Source organism: Ixodes scapularis, unplaced genomic scaffold (genome assembly GCF_016920785.2).
Source record: "Ixodes scapularis isolate PalLabHiFi unplaced genomic scaffold, ASM1692078v2 ptg001946l_1___fragment_6___debris__unscaffolded, whole genome shotgun sequence".
In the NCBI taxonomy this organism is placed as follows: Eukaryota; Metazoa; Arthropoda; class Arachnida; order Ixodida; family Ixodidae; genus Ixodes; species Ixodes scapularis.
In genome coordinates, this window is record NW_024610216.1 from 98,216 (window position 1) to 119,354 (window position 21,139).

At 41.8% G+C, this 21,139-nt stretch overlaps 1 protein-coding gene across 1 annotated transcript in view; it reads left to right on the forward strand.

The window, feature by feature from the left end:
• LOC121834630 (neprilysin-1-like) overlaps window positions 1-19,800 on the forward strand; it is a 57,052-nt gene extending 37,252 nt beyond the window's left edge. Inside the window, exons 7-21 of the mRNA XM_042288344.1 lie at window positions 387-485; window positions 5,107-5,199; window positions 5,281-5,411; window positions 6,131-6,368; window positions 8,533-8,631; window positions 8,704-8,781; window positions 9,291-9,403; window positions 14,704-14,762; window positions 14,842-14,893; window positions 15,004-15,071; window positions 15,131-15,261; window positions 15,329-15,394; window positions 17,541-17,642; window positions 19,491-19,567; window positions 19,704-19,800. Coding sequence (XP_042144278.1) covers window positions 387-485; window positions 5,107-5,199; window positions 5,281-5,411; window positions 6,131-6,368; window positions 8,533-8,631; window positions 8,704-8,781; window positions 9,291-9,403; window positions 14,704-14,762; window positions 14,842-14,893; window positions 15,004-15,071; window positions 15,131-15,261; window positions 15,329-15,394; window positions 17,541-17,642; window positions 19,491-19,567; window positions 19,704-19,800 — 1,503 coding nt within the window. The remainder of the gene's footprint in view (window positions 1-386; window positions 486-5,106; window positions 5,200-5,280; window positions 5,412-6,130; window positions 6,369-8,532; window positions 8,632-8,703; window positions 8,782-9,290; window positions 9,404-14,703; window positions 14,763-14,841; window positions 14,894-15,003; window positions 15,072-15,130; window positions 15,262-15,328; window positions 15,395-17,540; window positions 17,643-19,490; window positions 19,568-19,703) is intronic.
• The last annotated feature ends 1,339 nt before the right edge of the window (window positions 19,801-21,139 follow it).

The window sequence follows — 21,139 nt, forward strand, 5'->3', positions numbered from 1 at the left end:
TCAAAATTCTGTGTGAACTGGTGAAGCGATTATTATTCGTTGATTATTGCTATTATACCAAGTGCTTTAACGTTTCTGCAGTCCGGAAACGAAATAAAAGTTTATAAGCTTTGAACAAGCTATTGTAGCTAATGATGATTTTATCCTGCGGCCGAGTTTCTAATGGATAAGTTTGTTGAACACTATAGTTGGCACATCGCACATACGTTTTGCCTCCCCGGCACTAATTTTATTGTGATGAATAAACTGACAGTCAACTGGGGGGGGGGGGGGGGGGGGGGGGGGACGGGGACCATAATGCAATTCTGATTGTTTTTAGATATGTTTCAGTCTGCATTTCTTTCGTTGTTATGCGTTTGATCATTGTTCCGTTGATTTTTCGCCAGAAATTCTTCGACCTCAAGTTCGAGTTTGATTACAATTTTACGTATGATTACAACTATTATGATGAAAACGAGACCTCAAGTACCATAGAGACTGAAGTGGTAAGTGGCTGAAATCGGCAATAAAAGTAATGTGAGAATTTATCTCAGAATTATATGCGGGCTAAGTCTTTTTTCTCCTGAATACCGTTAATGTTAAAGGTGGATCAAAAGCTGCCTACGATTATTAAATAAAATTTGAACAGTTTGAGTACAAGAGCTGCGGGGATTCGCTACCCAATATTCCAGCTTATATGGCACTTCCCAGCTGCAATGCATAGGCCAGATACCGACATGTCACTACGGGGGATCGGTGGCCTAGTGGGCTGAAGCGCACACCCAGCTCGACGCGCGTGGAGCGAAAGCTCGCGCTGCAGAACCCAGGGATCCTGGGTTCGAGCCCCACCCCTGCCCGTTTCGATCTGGATGAGCATCGTACCGGCGTGCGGTCGTGTATCACTACTGCGTGGTGCACGTTAAAGACCCCAGGCTAGCGGTTGTACTGCACTGGCTAAATTGCTCATCTACAGCGTGTGACTCGTCGCAGCTTTAAATGGCAGACCAACTACACGCTGTATAAATATCCCCACAACCCCCAATTATGTCACTACACTAGTAACAGTAAGAAACGAGACATATTTTTAGACGTTCATATTGACAATAGAATGTTTTCAATAAAAATATCCACCACCAAAATATCAGCTCTTGCTAAGTTTTATTCAGGTATTTATGACAGATGTTGTTTTAGTCAGGTGAGCGGAAACCGTTCACAATAAGTTGCATGATGGTTTCAATAATGAAGAGCAGTGAAGGAAAGAGCCTATGTCTTTGTGTTACAATTACACCAGCCTAATAGTTCTGTCTTGAAGCTACGCGCGCGTTCGAACGCGTTTTTTTTTTTTTTTTTTAGTACGTGTCTAGAGTTAGCAGTTGCATTTATCACGTACCGTGATACGACAGTGACGAGGTTCGGAGAATGGGAAGGTAATGTTTTCTGCAATAGTGTTGTATTACCGTACGAAAGGAGGCCCTTCAAATTCTTCAAACAAATTCTACGGCGGTTCGGTCACACCTGGCAAAATCGATATACGTAAAATACGTTTTGGGTCATTAAATTTTCGTATTATTGTATGAGCTCCGAGACTCATACTGCGACTTTCGACAAGAGCACCATTTAGTGTTCGCTATGGTCACGTGATTCTTGCACCAGCCAGTGAGAGTGAGGTGCCATCCGCGAGGGAGCCCTGATACGCGGGGTGACATAGGAAATATGGCGGCTTCAACAAACAAATTTCCGCTTCCGGAAAGTTAAGTGTGGCCATGCTAATGTAAATTTTCTTCCATTTTCCTTATTCGTCTGCATAGACGGTTAGTTGTTGGCTATTTTGTGTATTGGTGAAGAAAGGGGGTACAGTGAGTTCTGCCGACGACAGAACTCAGTAGGCCGCATAAACCTTAAGCCAAGCGTCCCAAACCCTGATATCGAACAACGCAAATTTTGTATAAAAATCGTGGCTGTTTGTTAAATTCTAAATGAACTCCCGCCAAAATTCAATTTTACTATTCTTCACCACGTGAACGCTCTCTAAAGTTTCTGCAGTGAGCACAATCTACCTATAAGATAAAAACTTCTGAAAAATCTAAATGATTTATTCTTACTATTACTATTAATAACCATTAAATACTCTGCTGGGTTTGTTCTTTCGTGTGATGTCAGAACTCATGTTTAAGTGTTCTTTTTTGCGTTGTTTTTTTCTGGAGTAGACAAGCAGAAAACGAGACATGTCCAGAATTTAAAACAGAAAGCATTAGCATTCGATTTGGGCTAGATGGTTCGAATACCATATTTGGAAATACGCAAAAAAAAAAACGAGGACAGAGAAGAGAGGCACACAGGACAGGACGTAACTTGCAACTCAATTTTAAAAGAACACACACACACACCAATATTAACACCGCACATGCGTACAGAGGACACATTTCAATTAAAAAAAAAATAGAAGCCAGACGTCATTGATGGGTGTCTAAACCTTGACTGATAAAGGTCTGCTCCTTATCAGAGAGGGCGATGGAGGGAGTGCTGATACAAACATTCGGACCATGGGCCCTTATCATGAAGGCCTCATATATTTCACGCTCCAGTGGCGTTTTGAATCTTTGTGCTATATTAGTTTTGTGGAAATCCGGTTGCCATTCACATCTGTCGCAGTGTACAACCAAACGGTCAGACGGAGATCACCTGGTGGCAGCTGAGTGCTCTCTAATCCTATCATCGATGGACCTCCCCGTCTGGTCCCCTTAAACCCTACCACATGACAAGGAATTTTCATACCACTAAGTTTCGTGAGTGTGCCATGAGGGTCACCTATAAAATTGCCTTGTCATGGGGTACACTGTTAGCAAGTCCCGTGTATTTGGTGAATATTTGGGGTGAGAAACACGTTATTTAAACAAATTAGCATAGTTGTGCACGTTGTGTAATAGATATTTTTGTTGAAAAATTAAAAAATCATGCGAGGTTGTAAAAAACGTGTTTTGGTTCGGTCTTATACGCATAGCCGTGTAGCTGACCTCCAAAACGCGCATCGCCACCGACACGACGACCGCCATGTTGATTTAAGGCGCGTGCACACCGGCGATGTAAAACGGTCGCTCGATGCGACTACGTCGCATCGCAAAAAGATTAGGTGGTTATACTTACGTGCGCGATGAGCGAGTCCAACGCCTTCGTTGGCAAGTCGCTTCACGAATACTCTCGCTCGGAACGCCACTGCTTGGCTCAGCCACTCCGCGACTAGATCGCATCGCAGAAAGTCGGGTCATATAGCGACTGCTGGAATCGCGTCACTTTTTTCCCGCGATGTGCGCTTTTGCGATGAAAGTTATCGCGCGACTAGATCGCATTGCCGGTGTGGACGCGCCTATAGATTCGGTCGATGGGAGCCAATGGAACAGGAGGTTTTAGAAGATACGAGACGCGGCGTCGATGGCTGGTTACTTCATGCAGATTGGGTCTCAGTAATATGAGGTTTCTTTTTGCCGCTGTTATGATCGGCCACCCAGACCGCAGCGCAGCCAGTCATCCAGCAGCGACCAGACGGCTGGGTTAGGCTTTTCATCGCCAAACCTGTCGATTTTCGCGGAGGAGCGCTCAGTCCGCTACGCGACGACCCGCCGGCGCGGCCGGCCACCCAGCGGCGACCAGACGGCTGGGTTTGGCTCCTGGCATCGCCGAATCGTGTCAACCTTCGCGGGGCAGTACCCAACCCACAGTGCGACCACCCTTGGACGCGCTCCCCAGAGAAGGAAGGAACGGAAGTTAAGAATAAAGGAAGGGATCGCTTTTCTCCATGTTGAGTTGACGCAGAGCTAGAACATCGCACTACTGACGAAGTGGTCGAGGGCTCGATCCCTGAAAGCAGCGGAGTGTTTTTTTTTTTTTTTTTTGTGTGTGTGTTTTTTTAGTTAAGTTTTGTTTTTCAATTTAACAAAACAAAAATAAACAAACCCAGACCGAAAGAGGGAAAATTAAAGTCTTTATTATCCACTGACGCCATTGAAAACTTTACAATATCATTGCTACAAATTTCATCCCAGCACGCTGTTTGATAAGCAGAATTTGGGCACCCAGGTAGAATCTAGGTCGTTTAAGCAGGATTTAAGACGACGAGGTCGATCCATCAGTCGTCTCTTTGCCTAGCGTTTTCAACATTCATAAAAAAAGGGTAAACACATCCGCCATAAACAGCTAAGCTTCGAAACGATGCCGACACTGCCTTGAAATTCATCATTATTTAAGTGTAGACACACAAATATTCGATGTACACAGTTAAATAAGCTACGATAATGTTCTATAGATCAGGTTATGACTGAGGACATACATATATCATTGGTGACACAACTCAATCGAAAGACAAAGTGCCGCTTAAGCCACAAAGTCAGGCTCACGTGTTCAATTTTTTATGTTTAAACATTGGTTAGTTTGAAGCTGTCATTTTTGTGGACCAGAATATACTGAGAAGCCACACTGTTAGGAAAATGCAATAAATAAAGCGTCTAGCCTCTTTTTGAACAAATTGAGTATTCCAACGTAAGCGTCTTTAATGTCTCCTAATACTACTTAAATTCCTTAACGTTTGAAGCTAATGTCTTTCGAAATTAATTATCATATCTTTCTGAAAATATTGTCGGCCCTCACACAATATTATGAATTCCATATGCCCAAGACGAACTTCATTTTTGCTGTGCTGCGAGCCGGTAACGAGCAGAGCCTCATATAAAGAGAGTTCGGCCATTCACTGGGATGGCCCAGACACAAAACCAAAATAAAGAGTCATTTGTCAGAGGTGGGTTGTATATGTCTACGAGTTCATCATTTGGTCAATCACCAAATTCGCCAGCGGTGAAAGTGGCCAATTATTCGATACACTAATCACTTAATTCGTTATTAAATTGATGGATTTGATGGTAACTAAACATACTCTAAACTATGAGATAGAATCTACACTCAAAGCATCTTTAAATTTCGACTCATACATGATACTCCAAGCAAAACTTCTCAAGTACAACTAATGTCCGGTTTAGTAATATTAATCATCAAAAACATTTAAAGATGTTAGATGCAATATTGGGGTTTTTTTAATTTTCCTTGTTCACCGGATGATCACCTGCTCTTATAATCCAGTTCCAGGCAAGAAGTGACGAATCTACACGCCCACCTCAAAAGGAGTCCGAGCCATCCACGAAGCTGAAGGACATTGATAGAACATTTGGATCAGTAAGCCTTCCATTATCAATAGCTAGCTAAGAGCCAGTGTACGAGTCGGACGGAATCAGATAAGTTATTCTGTTTTTCCAGGAAGGGTGGCTTCAGCTTCTAAAAGATATCTTCCAAGATGCGTCAGTGAACTTAAACGGAGAAGAGGAGGTGAATGCTTTCAATGAAGGATTCCTTAAGGGAGCTATGAAGTTGCTTAATGAAACATCTGGGTAAGAAAAAAGGCTTTACTAGGGGTTTTTACTTTCAGCAGAGGCCGTCATCATTGTGCTGGAATTCTTTTTCAACAATATGTCTTACGTGCTTGTCTACGAAATAATTACAGTTATATTTGACAACTTAGTAGACAATAACGTAGATTTGAATAAAATATTAAGCCAGATAAAAACACATAACAGTTACAAGCGTCTCTCAAGTTTTCCCATTTCATAATGAATTGTCGTTACTTACGGTTTTCCAAACCGATTCGTCCTGTCAATCCGATGATTTATCGAGTCATTTTGCTGGATATTGAATTCTAGAGTTTATTTATAGGTAATAATTACAAATATTATGCCTGTCTAATGCACTTTTAAGACAGACAATAAATATCCAAAGAATATTTTGCGATGACATTTGACACACAAAAAAAATGCGAAGCACGTGGTCTGCTAAAATTTTATATTGCCTAGAATCAATCAATCAATCAATCAAATCTTTTTATTCTCCAGAAATTCTGGAGAGGAGCCTAGCCAAAAAGCTGTTCAATATTAATAAGGACCTGATGTCGTAAAACCTTTATACCTCCATACGCATGACATTTATCAGCCTTTTCTGAATTTGGCACAGCTAAAAAAAAACACGCATATTTGAGATGACGAAGGTTATTGGGCTTCGGCGTTGCAAGCGAATAGGCGGGCAAGAAATAATTGATCCACCGTTTTTTCCTCAGGGTGACAGTGAACAACTATTTTGGATGGAAACTTCTGTCTAAATTAGGTCCGATTGCTTCGCATAATATGACAACACTCAACTTGGAGTTCAACAAAGTGTGGAGGGGACTCCAGGGAACAGAGCCGCGATGGAGACATTGCATCAGCGCAGTAAACGATCCGTATGACCCCTTAATCGGCAACGGGATGGGAAGGCTGTATGTGGATAAGTACTTTAATTCAACGCAGAAAAAATATGTAAGTACTCTACAACTAAAAATTGTCAATAGAGTTGTCATAATAATCCCGCACTGAAGCTAACAGAGATGTTAGCTTATTTTATCCCGGACCTCAATCGAAAACGTACGAAGTGTCTATAGCGACGTGGACAGGGGGAAACGTGAATGAGATGCCGGTTGCAGGTATAGCACATGCTGAAGGACATTTTTTTTTCTTTTATGTGGCCGACAAAAGAGAGTTGACAAATGTTTAGACTCATGAAGTAATAAATAAATCAAACGGAACTTCACTGATACGTAAAGCAATTACTTAAAGACGCACAAATGGGAAATAACTGTAACAAACTGCCGCGTACGGTTTACGTAATTTAACAATTACGAGACGGACGCTTTGGCGTCAAGAGTCTTCCCGCGTACATTGAGGACGCCGGCTGACTTGTAGTCGGCGAGCGGAGGCTAAAGTAACGTGGAACGCCGCGAGAAAGAAGACCCGGGCACGGGTTAGTTCAAACTCAACAATCTTCCGTTCGGCCAGAGGTGATGTCAGTGCGCGAAGGCCTGTCGTATCCCATCAGGGTCTAGTTAGAATCCCATCGGGTGCAGGCCCCGATGCACTCTCGACCAATCGGAAGAGAAACACCACCCTCACCGGAAGGCCAAAGTGTCAGCACCCAAGGTCAGGTACACAGTTCAGAGACTAAACATCAAGACTCGAGCCCTGGTTTCATTTTGGTTAAAAAGCGCGCATACGACGAGGACAAAGTAAAGAACGAGCACGACAGACAAACACTGATCGAAACTGGCAGTTTCGCTCTCTCTTTTTTTTCTATGTGGCCTCTGTTGTTTCTTTAAACTGTCTGTTGCGAGTGAGCACTTGTCTGTCGTGTTTGTTCTATTCAATTGCCCCGTCTTTCGCGCGCTTTCAACCAGGATGAATTCCTCTCAACTAGCTCAGTGTTCAACCCGTGTAGAGCCCTGGTTCGTTTCTGGAGGTAAAAATAAAGTGACCGCGATGATTTCCGCGCGAATCGCCAAAACGTGCCTCACAAGGAAAAGTTTTGCGCCAAAACGGAGCGCGAGCATTAGGTACGTTAAAAAACTAGATAAACGAAGAACTCGGCCGACACAACATATCAACATATTCGTTTCGTAAACATGAGCGCAGCGAAGGAGCACACCGGATTCCAAGAATACGGTGACCACTTTCGATGTTTGACCCAACACTATGTCTACGCCTACTCGTAAACCTCTGCCGCGGTCGAGTCCCTCGCAGTTCGCCCCCCCCCCCCCCCCCTTCCCCTCCCTTCCCCCAACCACTGGAAGGTGATCCGAGGTCTTTCCCTGCGTCGCTTGCGTCCGAGACCCGCGTCCTTGGCACGTCGTCACGTTTACAAAACGGCCTGCCCATTGACTAGTGTACTTAGGTGTTCTGCTGGCTGTGTAGGTTTATGTGCCCGGATGCCCCTGTCCGTTGGTTAATGGTGAAGACTTAGGCAGTGGCAAAGATACAACTCCGGGCGCGATGAGCGAACCACAGGTTCAGCACGAACGGGGCGCAAGTTCGTTTTCTTCTTTTGCAGGGGTTGTGGTACCGTCAGAACGCCGAGCTTTGAATCGTTCTGTATGAAAGATAAAGTGGGTAGACCCCGCGGCAGCTTGCTCTGAGGCATACCTACTATCCTTCATTTAGAGCCAATGAGAGCTCGGCGTTTTTCTGACGTCACCGCAATATCCTGCGCAAGAAGCAGAAATATTTGCGCTCCGCATGAACGAGTTCTTCAAACAAAACGCGATATCGGCGGCGCGCAAAAATGCGACCATTTGTACACTAACTTTGTTGAAGAAAACAAATTAAACATAAAAAAAAACTTAAGACAATGTGGAGATTGGCAAGCAGTAGCTCATTATAGTACAACGTGTTTATGACTATCATGTTCTAAACTAATAGTCTACAATATATTATTTTATTTTCTCTGCGAAAAATAGAACATGTACAAACTAATTTAATACAAATTATTTAAAATTGATTCCTGTCGTAATTTTCCCGCAAGAATATTTCGAGCGAAAACAATCTATTTGATTCGCTTGATGCGTGCAGCGAATAATTTTTGTGTGAAACTTGAAACGTATATCGAACATCCTAAAAAGTATTTTTCGGGTTAAAAATATGCTTCTATTTTCAGGTAGAGTCACTTGCCGAAAGTATCAGAAAAGATCATCAAGCTGTTATTCAAAATACCACATGGATGGACGATGACACCAAAAAAGAGGCAATAAAAAAGGTAAGTTTGCTCGGAATCAGATATAAATTATTTGATGGATTCAAAGAAGTAATGTTTATTGTTTGCTTGCAGCTCAAAAATGTGGTTTTTAAAATAGGTTACCCCAAAGAGATATATGAAGATGATGTCTTGAAAGACATGTATAAACACGTGAGCATATTGATGTACAATTATATTTACGCTTGTTCAATGTGTCTGAGTAGTTCATCACATAAATCAATACAAATAAATTTAACAGCTATATCAAAATTCGATTCTCCCTTAAACTTGGGTTTCGCTCTTGAATTAAATTTATTTCACAGCAGCCCAAAACCGATGTCACACTGCTTATACTTCATGCAGAGGACAATTTGCACACAAATTCGAACAGGAGTCACCGCGAGATCCGTGCTCCGAATGCCGCATGGCAATGAGTTTAAAGAGAAACTTGTCACGCGGCATTCGAACCACGGCTATTGCGGTGGCTCGCGTTTGCAGACTGTCTTTTGTTTGACGTATGACCAGTGTGATGTCGGCCTAACACTTTTTACTGAATTAGCGCCATTTTTGTATGATGCGAAATAGCAAACATTAAATGAGAAAATTCAAGAAGGGTATTGTTAAAAGCGCTGGAGAGCAGATTTAAGTGGATGTAACAGACCTTAATGTGTTTTATGCAGGTTGGGAACGTAACACCAAAGGACCCTTTCCTTGATACTTACCTGAGCTTCAGGAAAAACAATGCTATTCGTAAATTACAGAAGGTGCACAGTCCCTACAATCGGAGTAAAGAGTTAGTATACATTTTATCTCCTAGGAAACAAAAAAATTTACTCGTGTCCCTGTACACCACTGCAGTGCTCAGATCTCATGGTACTTAAAAGAATGGCTTGGACAAATATTGCAGTAATAATTCAGTTAACATATTTTTATTAAATTGTATGTTAAACTACGACCATGACAGGTCATTTGCTATTCAGTTTGTAAACGTTTTGGCTTTGGTGCTTTATTCTGGTGAAAAAGATGCTTCCTCTTCAATAGAAAATTTTTAAGAAACAAGTGACAACGACTAGATTTCGGTCCTCAACAAAAGATTCTCTATATATTACTTATTAAGGCTTAAGTACACCAGCTGTAAAAGAAGAAAAATTGACCAAAAATTGCCAGGAGTGCGACTGGCGCTTACTCGTTCCTGAAGGCTTTCCTCTGGGGAATGTTCAGACCATGGTATGATTTGTACTTAAGAGCAGGCCAGTCGCATTACTTGGCTTACTGACCAGTATTAGCCAATTTATGTCCCGATTCTAGAGTAGTTCCACTTGATTCTTTCGAAAATAGAAACCTAAATATAAAATCTAAACAACTGCCATCTCATTTGCTTTCTCAGGTTTTCTGAGGATAATTGATTCATAATGCGAAGAAGTTAGTGTAGTAACTAAAAACAAAAGATTCCCCTGTGGAGTGTGCTGCTCTTACTGAATGTCACGGAAAAAAGGTTTGAAAATTGGCCGCCGGGATATTAATGCTGGTTCGCAAAACTAAACTGAATTGTTTCCCATTTACATTAATAAGTTGAGAGTGTTAAAAGTAGTAATGGTTGCCTCATCGTTTACTTCGCCAACCTAATTCACTTAGCGGGAAAATCAATTGTATGACGTCTTGGTGTAAATTTCTATGGTAGTGTTCGAGCACTATTAATACGCGATAAAAATTGAGACGTTCTGCCCAAGGGTTAGGGAAGAAGAATCTGTGTTCTTCTTTTTACTGCAAAATCCTCACGCGGACACCTGTGTTCACACAAACAGGCACCCTCACTGGTCTAGGAACTGGGGTGCTACCAATGTTCTGTGTTGTAGCGCACTGAGTCTGCTGACAGGCTGTAACAGCTGTGGCTCTATATAGTAAAACGTGTAGTATGACGGACAAGGCAAATATGATCATTAATTCTTTAGCAAGTCTTTTATTTTATCATTCTGAAATATTTTTATAAGCGTATCGTTCTCAAGTTAAAATAAGTGATTTTGAAACCGTGTCCTCATCATTAACCATATTTATTTAGTGCTTGGGGTTATGCTAGTTGGTTTTTCATGGTTTTAATATTGGAACCTGTATTGATTTTGGAACTTGGTTTTTCATACGCGTTTTTATGCGTTCTCGAGTTCATTAACAGCAGCATTTCACTAATCCGTTTTTTCTCGCATACCACGAAAAAATAAAACTAGCCAAGTGTATGACCACCGAAAGGTGGACATCCCCCTTTTAGTGGATGATTTCGGTATTGGCATCCTGAACCTTTCGTTTCAGGATGCCAATACATGCTTTCTCGTTTTCTGGTGTGGTGGCTTGCTGATATGTTGATCTTCTCAATTTTCACAATAGATAGAACCGTTTGGCAGCCAGCATATTTCAGCCGCTTCAAGAAACTATAATCCTTCTTAAGTATTATGTGTGTCTGTTATTCGTGATTATCGCCAAGATAATAGGAACGATTTGTACGTAGTTTGTATGAAGAAAAATGATAATGACGCAGCCAAACGTACTCCTCCTCGTAGAACAGTATTATTACAAGAACAAGCAGAACAAGAAGTTTGCTTAAGTGTCGCTGAACTTTAGGGCCACTGCGTGTGTTGCCGTGCACTTCCGAATTAAACACCGGTAGTTATGGACGCCTTCCAATAATTGCTAAGTATTGTTTTCTTGCCAACTTGATTGTGTTTGTCGCCTAGCCCTTATTTTACGTTTGAAGGAGAAAGAGCTTTCTGGCGTGTGGTTAACGAGAAAATTTATGCGGCTACTTTTTCGTATTAACTTTTTTATTGATCCAATATATTCTATTAAAAGTAATCCTTTACATCTTTTGTTTCACTAGCATAAGCAAAAAATAGGCGACATTTTTTCTTCCTCATTGACAGTTTCAAAAACGCCCGGAGAGTGCCTAGCGTCTTATTATCGCTTTGTAGCAAATATCTTATAAGTTTTGGGCATACGCCTATAAAGCGAAAACACGAATCGCGAATAAAGAAACGCAAAGATAATAAAGCCATGTCATGCATTTCTTAAAGGGACACCCAGACCGGGTAATAATAATAAAAAAACAGTGGGTGAGCAGGCAAGCTGGCGATAGTTAATCAAGATGTTTAAAACCCGTGACCGTGGTAAGAACAAAATATAAAACTTTAAAAACGAAGAAGAAAAGGCACTGGAGAAGGTGTCTCAAACACAACTAAATCGTTTATTTTCTCTCGCTACTTATATACTCGCGATAAACACCGGCACCATCGTTCACAATTCACAAATCGATGCATTGTTAACGAAGTGTATGTCGGGTAGAGGAGTTGCTGGTGTCAATTAGGGGGATATAAGTAAGGAGAAAAATACACGATTTAGTTGCGTCTCAGCACCACCACCTATAATACTCAAAGCCTCCGCATCTCCTCCTCTCCCATCTAGAAAAGTCACAGCAGTAGGATCGCGCTAACTCGGCTGTTGGGCCCAAGTCCGACCTTCCACGTGCTGATTGAACACGAGCCCCGGCCTAACACTGCCTAACACTCGTGACCAATCACAGGCCTCCATCGATCCGACAGTGATGACGGTGCTGGGGCCTTCTGCTTATCTAGATGGTGTTGGTTTTCTCCTGTGTTTTTTTTTTTTTTTTTTTTCAACGTGAAAGTCTTTTATTTTTCCTTCACCACAGTCTCGAGTTTTAAGCTTCACGATTAGGGCATTTATGCTCGCCGATATCTTTATTAAAGCATGAACTATAAAAGCCCGACGGGCCAGAACACAATTTGCGGCACGAAATTCGTTTTCCTTCAACCCGAAAACAGCCGGCCGAAAATTGGCCGATTTCAGTGGCGCTCACTGTTTTTCATGACTACTTGGCGTTAAAACTATGCGTGCCAAATATATTCAAAGTTGTGCGTAATATAAGGCACACATTCCTTAATAAAAGTAGAAAATAATATAAACCCGATATTTGTGGCATAAAAAAAAAACCAAAAGGTTTGTAAAAACAATTGTTGCACAGATCACAGAAGTGCATGTAATACGTATGTGCTCCGTGTTTACTGAGCCTGTATTTCATCATGCTTACCTACTAAGGCAGTCTAAACATGGCGACGTACCGCGGCCTGAGCGACAGAATGGCGGTGCACGACAGACGAACGTTGCGAAGGACGTGCAGTCGCTACTTCTTAACTGTCGTTAGTGGTACCAGCCAATCGATTTTCAAGCGTATGAATATCGAGCTTAAGGGATATATGTGAAAATCAATCGCACGACAAATGGTGCACGCAACTTCGTGTCGGGTGTAGCCATGTGACTTCTAGTAGCACTCTTTTCTTCTACATTTCTGCCTCCACTTCCGTACACCTCGTCCAAATGTCAGTGCCATTAGCTTCCGTACTTATGTTTCGGTTTCGGTTCCAAAAAGCTTAGATTTTTTTTCATTTTTTGCTTTATTAAACACATTTCCTGAGGTCACACTGTTACCTCAGAGCGCACACTAGTTGGGCACAAAAGCTATCATCATCATCCCTCCACGGGGTTACAGTTTCGGTTTGAGCCGGAAATAGCAAATTTCGTATAGTAACATAAATATTTAAGAAACAAAAATGTTTAGGCGAACATATTTTTTGAAAGTATTTATCCTAACCAGATAGAAAAAAAGATTGTTTCGTCTTAGTTTCAGTGACCCTTTAAAGGGATACTACAACGAAATTTCGGTGCTTAACTCAGGGTCTATATGTGTTCGAGAAAGCAGAACCGCATCAGATTCAGCAATCTCTTCTTCAAAACGACAAGAAAAGGAGTTTTAAAACGAATTAAAGGACTAGTAAAAAGGATTTTTCGATGTCGCCAAAGCCTCGTTTGTAATACCAATCTAGGATCCTTGACAGGTATTGACGATGCCTGGCTCGCCGCCGCCTACCACGAGAGACGAGGGGAAGGAGAAACTCCCCTCTCCCTGGAACTCTCGTTTGTGTGTGCCAGACGTCGTTATTATCCCTTTACAAGATTATAGAAGAATAAACCGTTATTCATTGTTCGTACAAAAGCTGTTTTGGGTTTGTTGCGGTGGCCTAATCGCTGGCGTGCTTCGGCCGCTTCGGTGGCTGGAACGGCAAGGATATCCTGTGACGCCAGCCTCGTCGCAGCTTTGCTCGTCCCGAGACAATCTACGTCACGGCTGCGCCGGATGTCACGTGCTCTCCGCTGGCTGGTCTCCGAGCGCTTGCCAGAGTGGGATGTTTCTTACGAAAAATACAGCCATCAGGCTCAATATACAAACCTGCGATTTCTGCTTATTTCTGAACACGAAGGGTATGTTTCAAATTTGTTGAAATAACCCTTTAAGCAAACGGGGACTATATAACATATCGATCTCACCAGCCAGTTTGGCTACGCCGCCGCTTCCGCAATGCATCACGAAAACGTGACTGTTTCTGAAGGGTGCATAAACCTCGATGCGTCTCTACGGCTCCCCGACCTCTGCCTCCTGCCTCCCGTGAGCTAAGGTTGTGGTAGCGCCACGCATGCACCGAACGATCTCGGGAAAATTGGTCTACTAAATAGCTGCTATCAAATGTGCTGGTGTGTCAAAGGGCGCTTATTCAGGGCTCCAACCTCAAAGGTTCATTTTTGTGTTCAACATTTTCTTGTCTCAGTAAAATTTGAAAAAATCGCTGATGTCGTCTTTGTGTTAACCCTGTCGCGTACTGTACAGCTAGCGAATATTTTCTAGACGAATTCCTTTATTTTGCTCGTTTACAAATCATAGCTCACTTAATTTGTATCGATGTTAGCACAAAATCTAGAAGCCACGTATATACGAATATGAAATCCTAGAGTGCATCGTTGGCGCATTCAAAGCGCCTGGTTGTATTAGCGGGAAATGACCTGCGCACACAATGAGAGCGTATGTTGTGAGGTTGCGTAGTTCGAGTTGTCTGAATGCGGTATCAGCTCTTGCAGTTTGCTGAAGTTGTGAAAATGGTGAAACAATGTGCACTTTCTGTCACGCGAATAGATTTAACTGCGTTTTTTTACAACTATTGTACACCCCCGGTTGCTATTACATTTTATTTCTAGATGGTCCCATGATGTGAGCGCAGTGTTTGCCGCTTATTTGCCTCTGGAAAATTCAGTTGGTAAATATTTTTTAAATTTTCTTTGCGTTTTAATGCTTGTGACAAGAGTTATTATTTACTTTACACTTTCCTTCATCAGTATTGACGGCGGTGACATTGCAACACCCGTTCTACTCCTCTGGACTGCCATCGTGAGTTTAGATGAAAATGCTTTCAACAATCGTGCCTGGCTTTGCTACCCTAAAAATAATTAAATTGCATGATATTATTATATATATATATTTACCTTCAACGGCTACAGCTCTGTCAAAATGGGAACTCTAGGATGGATTTTAGGACACGAGCTCAATCACGGCTTTTTTTACCCAGGTTTGTAAATTAATACTAGCTATTAGATAAATCTATTTCAAACTATAAATACTTTCTAGGAAATTACCATGACGAGAATGGAAACCAACGCCTATGGTGGAACGATAAAACGACGCAGAATTTCGATCCCATCGAAACTTGTGTCAAGCAACTGTATGATGGTCAGACGGAAGAAGAAACTCACTTGAACGTAATATATTTTACTTAGTTTATTTACATACTCGTGCAATACCTAATGTTTCATGCATTTTTAACAGATTAGTGGATATGGAACACTTAACGAAAATCTTGCCGATATTAAAGGATTACAAACTGCATTTGAGGTGAGTATCAAGGTTAATAAAGCACGAGAATCAAAGCAGCACTACTGTAGAGTTATTTATGCTTTAAGTAAACACAGCGCGCAAAATAATACAAAATCAGATAAAAAAGAGTGTCGTTGGGTATTGAAAATTAACTGAATGAACTTCGGGAGGGCGGGCCGTTCGTAGTACCAGCATCCGCCGCCAGCAGCGCTTAGCGGCACCGTAAATTTTTCGATCAGCATGGTCTGCTATAGTTCTACGCCATATGTTGAATCTTATCCCCAGCGCTTCAATATCACTTCTCGTTTTTTTGCAATGTCTGCTTTGAAGGATCTACGACGCGCACAAAACATTTTTTATTCAAGAATTTTTTCATAAGGACGTACTGGAAATGTCACACGGGACGAGGTCCACTAAATAAAAATGAGGGGGGGGGGGGGGGAGAGAAGAGGTGTTCTATTATTTTTGTTAAAAATTGTTGCACTAACAGAGCATGTGTGCTGGGGCATTGTCGTGATTAAACCACCACTTTCCCATTCCCCACAAGTCGTGGCGTTTTTCCTCGCAAATGCCCTGAGCGACGTTGGGCGTTCATCAATAATTCACCAGCGTTGAAACGAGAAAACCACGCATATGCTTGCGTTTTCTTCATAGCATCTTCCTTGAAAGCTTGTTGAAGAAGTATTACATGAATTTCCGCCGCCTTTTTTTCTAAAAGATAATAATGATTTCCACAGCCGCAAGGTGTTCCTTCATATTGGACATTGCAAAAAACGAGAAACGGTTTTAAAACTCTTGGGGAAAATATTTGCACCATGCCCCTAGAACTTTAACAAACGACGCCGGTCGGCAAAATGACCCGGAAGGGGGAGAGCCGTGTATAGAGTGAGTCTGGTCCATGGGAGTAGCAGGCGTGAGCCGGGATGGAGAGCCCCGGCTCCCGCCGGCGCCGCATATTCCCCCCGTGATGAAGTTGCAAAGTAAGAATTGGCTAAATTCGCGTAGCGAGGCGCAGGTCTTTTTTTTAGATGATGTTTAAAGTGGATGAATGTGTAATTATAAGATATAGGTGGGAAAAGAAGAGTTTCAAGGTGCTGAGTGCCTTTACTAAGCCAGGAAAGGTGACATTGACGAGAAACAATTTCGGAAACTTGAGGCGCAGCTGCGAATGCGGGGTTCGCTTTGAAGTTCGGGTCTAAACTCCCACAGAACCGAATCCTCATTTTTATCGTCCATTCCGTCGTGACAGCGGCAGCGGTCCCCGCCGCGAGTGCAGTAAAAAGAAAGCTTGAGTGCATTCTAAATATCAGAGTAACAACAACGCCACGTGCATTGCGCTCTCAGTTACGAAGACTCGCAGATTTCCACTCTTGTGTGCTGAAATTAACTACTTGAATACATCCTACACCTAGATTGTGATTGGAGGGTATTTGTTATCCTTCCGCTAGGAGAATATATGTGGCTAGTTGCTGGTCACAAGAGCTGTCAATCAGCGCACCCGTGGTCATTGAAACAACTTCAGCCAACGAGGTACCCTTGTTTTCGCACTGTTCTTACAAATTAATGACCATTTTCTTTACACAATGACCATTCTCTCTATAGCTTCTGCCGCTAAGCGCTGCTAGCGCGGAAGCTGGTGCTATCGATCGCCCGCCTTCCAGAAATTCATTCGGGTTGCTTTTGGATCCCCTCTTGTGGAATAGGATGCTAGCATCTCAGAAGAAATAATTTATATAAAGAAAAGCAGATAATTAAACACCCATGTGACGATATCATTTTAAGAGTGTCATCAACGGTAGAAATGTGCGGTTTGAAAATGTCGTCCTAAATTTAAAGGCATCATTATTATTGTGGTGGAAGAGTACACTCAAAATAGCCCCAAAAAGGTTTGGTAAGCAGCCTTTTCCAAAGAAAAACAGACAAGGTAAGATAACTGCCTCAGATAAATATTTTATACATAAAAAAGTGGTACTGCGTTTTCGGGCACATTGCTGTTTCCTCAATAAATATTAAATTGAGAGTTGAGTGCTTTTGTTGTCTACCGCTCCTTGCTTGTCTTTGTCTTTTTAGAGCGTTGTGGACATTAATCTTAAAAATTTCTTGTATAAAATAAGTCTGACAGCTTTTTGTACACTCCTGAACTAACAGTTATTTGTTTCCGCAGGCTCATAAGAAACTGTTGACGCAGCACCCCTCCGCGCCGCAGCGCTTGCCATGCATGACTGAATTTAATGCTGACCAGTTGTTTTTTATATCACTGGCATATGTGAGTATTTTCTCCATGAATATGAAATTAAAAGTGAAAGCTTTGTTTTCATCACGGGTCCGTTGGCGCGCGTGCATTTTGTATGAAAGTGATATCATGTTAAACAACCACGAAGGTCAACCTCTGTACGAGAAGGTGAAGGTTGAAAGTACTGGAAGAATCACCGATCTTCTAGTTAGCTGAAAGGAGATTGCCGTTTGTTGCTATTGTCGTACTTGACGAAACGTTTGTTTTATGACTATGAAAGTATGGGTGAACTGACTGGCACACATTATTTGTGTAATAGACGGATGATCAGTGAGGTCACCTTTTTGCACTAGGTTTTCAATGTGTTTGATCATTGCGCAGCGCTACTGAACATCTTATATTAACGTCTTACTCAAAGGTCTGATTTTCAACGCTCATTGTTTTATTAGTTCGTTTTACACAGCACTTAGCCCAACACCCGCTTTGGAACTGTTTTTCTTCTTTTTAACGACTTCGACTCCACCTTACATACGTTTTATATTGATATTATTGGTTGCGAACAAACAATTAGAAAGGGAATTGGCGTTGTCCTTTCATTCTGACAAGTAAGCACACGTTCTTGAGGTGCGAATTCTTATTATTACGACGTAGTGCACCACCAAAAGGAGCATAGCTGTTTCTGCGGCACTAAAATAACACAAATGAAAATAAAGCAAATTATATTAAATAAAATTAAATGGCACCCCCCCCCCCCCCACTCCGCAGGGCTATCACTGACCTCCTAATATCACTGACAGCTGAAGAAAAGCAGATATTGCGTTTCTTAGTTGTCCATGATTATAGCCAGAAAGTCTGTTTTCCTGGAATGTATTGGTCTTTCTCAGCGCATCTGAATGTGTTCCTGTTTGTTTCTTCTCAAAGGCTACGATTTATTAGATATAAAACTGAAGGCAAAGGGCTTCTACGAGGGACTTTTCACTCGTGGCAGTCTAATTGGTTTACGCATACGTTTGTGTTTTCACAAACATGCTTTAATATTAAAATGACAAGATTATAACTCAAGTTGTATTCGCTCAGGGCACGGCCGCCTTTCATTCTTAATGCCTATTATACCTACCATAAAATCCACATTTAGGGAACTTCACAATTTGACCTTTAAATGTTAGTTGATGGCAGCGAAATGCGAAACAAAGAGCTACAGTAGATTAAATAAATCTGCGTGTTTTCACTGCTTATGTCTGAAACGAAGACCTCTACTCTAAATTCATTACACGAATCGAAGACACCGAACATTGCTTCGCATGTGGGCGTTGCGATAGCCAAATGTTATGTCTCAAGGTGATACGAGAATAATGGACGAATTCTCGTTCCTTCAGTATGTAAGGTTTTTCTTTTTGTCAGTTTAATAAATACAAGGTTCATTTTCAGCCATTGGCACATTGGCCTTCTACGGCAGGGCCTCCACCGCAGCGGTGGGAGATCATGTTTATTGCCAATCTGTTTAGAAAACCACAACAAAATAACTTTTTTTTCTTTTACGGGTAAACAAAAACGTTGCCTCTTATTGAAGAATTATTTATATTTGGTGCACTTTCATGATCAGTCTCTACCTCTGCATGCCTGGCGCGCAAGTGGTCCGATAACAAATTCATTTGCATATTTTTCATGTTGGAATTCATCAGTTAACCTTCAAATTCTTAAATATATAGCACATTTTTTTCAGCTTTAAGGGGCTTACCGTTCGGACGTTAAAATAATCGTTCCGCAAAAATATATCTTTGAATATTGCATTTCAATATGTCGGAAGTTTTTTCTCGCATATTAAGTGTAAATTTGAGTTATTGCAGGTTGCCCTAAGTGTACTCCGGTTTTTTTCTACAGAGCTTTTGCCAAAACGATCAGGGCGCAGAACTCAGGGACATTGTCGAGCGGGACAGTCATTCCCCTTCTAAAATAAGGTACCATTTTATCATGAAAGGTTTTACAACATTTCGTGCACTAAACTCAAGGAACTTTTCTTCAGTCAAAAGTTATAGAATTTTTGACGTGTACATGTAAATCTTATTAGTCTTAATTGTTTGCTACTCTTTTTAGGCTCAACCGGCATCTTGGCAATTCTCCCATCTTTTTGAAGACATTCAGCTGCAATGCAACCAGTCGAATGAATATAACAGACAAATGCTACGTGTAACATGCAACAGTAATATTTGCATTTACTACCCAAATAATTAAACAATAAACACGTTCAAAATATCGCAAGGCTGATTATTCATACCTAAAAATGGCGTCCGTTGCAAGTGGCGTGTTTAATCTACGTCAAAACGTAAAAAAAAAAATTCTTCAGAAATAAAGACAAAGGGTATGATAAAAAGATTGGGAATGCAACAGCGATAATCCAACTAAGAAGAGCAGGTCAGTAACCCACACTTTTTTCGTTGTTTAGCAAAGCAGTCAAATATAATTCAAGAAATGTAGAATAGGCTTTCAGGCTGTGGATATTTATCGCATTCCTAGTGTTTGCCCTTTCGAAGAAACGCGGTGTTTTATTTGCCCAAGCCGACCTATTTATTTATTAAATCGCACGCATTGCAGCAGCTATTTAGTTCACAAGTAAGCAATAAGAAGCGTAAAAAAACACTGCATAATGCAATTCAGAAGTTCACCACATATCGCCAGAAATGTGGCAAACGAACCTCACGCTCCTTATGTTGGTCTATTATGCCACAACTTGATTTTGTCTACACTCTAAGAACAAATGGAGGAAAAAAATAGCAAGGCGCGTCTTCCTCCCTTCTACTGACGCGCCCGCCAGCGGACACGAGAAGTAGGGAGGAACGAGACGTTTTTCTCCTTCTCCAGGCAGACAGTAGAACGCTTTCGCCCTGCCGACTCATCTTCTTTCGGCTCCGTTCTTCGAGCACGTCGCGCACGTTTTTTTTCGTTTTTTTTTTTTTTTTTATAAATGTTGTCGAGTTGATTAAGCTTCAGCAGCAGCGAAGGCCGCCTGTAATTCCATCTTCTAGTTCAAACGTGCAGAAAATTTCGGTTGCATTGACGTTTCTACCACTAATTTTATCAAACGAGCAAACGAAGCCGCTAGATACAGCGAAGTTCCGGAGTATGCCAGCAGCGTTACATACACTGGGTAAGATAACCGTTTCCGGTTTGCAGGCAAGGAGATTTAAAACCTTCTTGTTTTCGAGACCCAGGCGGAAGTGTGTCGACGTTTTCGACGGTATCAAAATCGCAGGAACTGCGTCCAGGAGAGGCAGGTTTTGCTGCCGCCTGCCTGGGTGCCTTCCGTGCTGAGTTCGGTTCTGTTTTCCCATGCCGAGTGTTAGCCGGCAATCAACGTGGTTCTGTATTTCTGCGTGTCAGCAACATAGCAGCAACATCGTGAGTGTAGTGTTGTGCGTTGTGAACAGAAGACTGGAATTATCGCCGATGCGACCGTGTGTTCGCGTATCAGTGGTATAGCGAGGTGATATGACGTAAGCTGTCGGGCATTGATGCCGCTGGTCGGGCCGTGA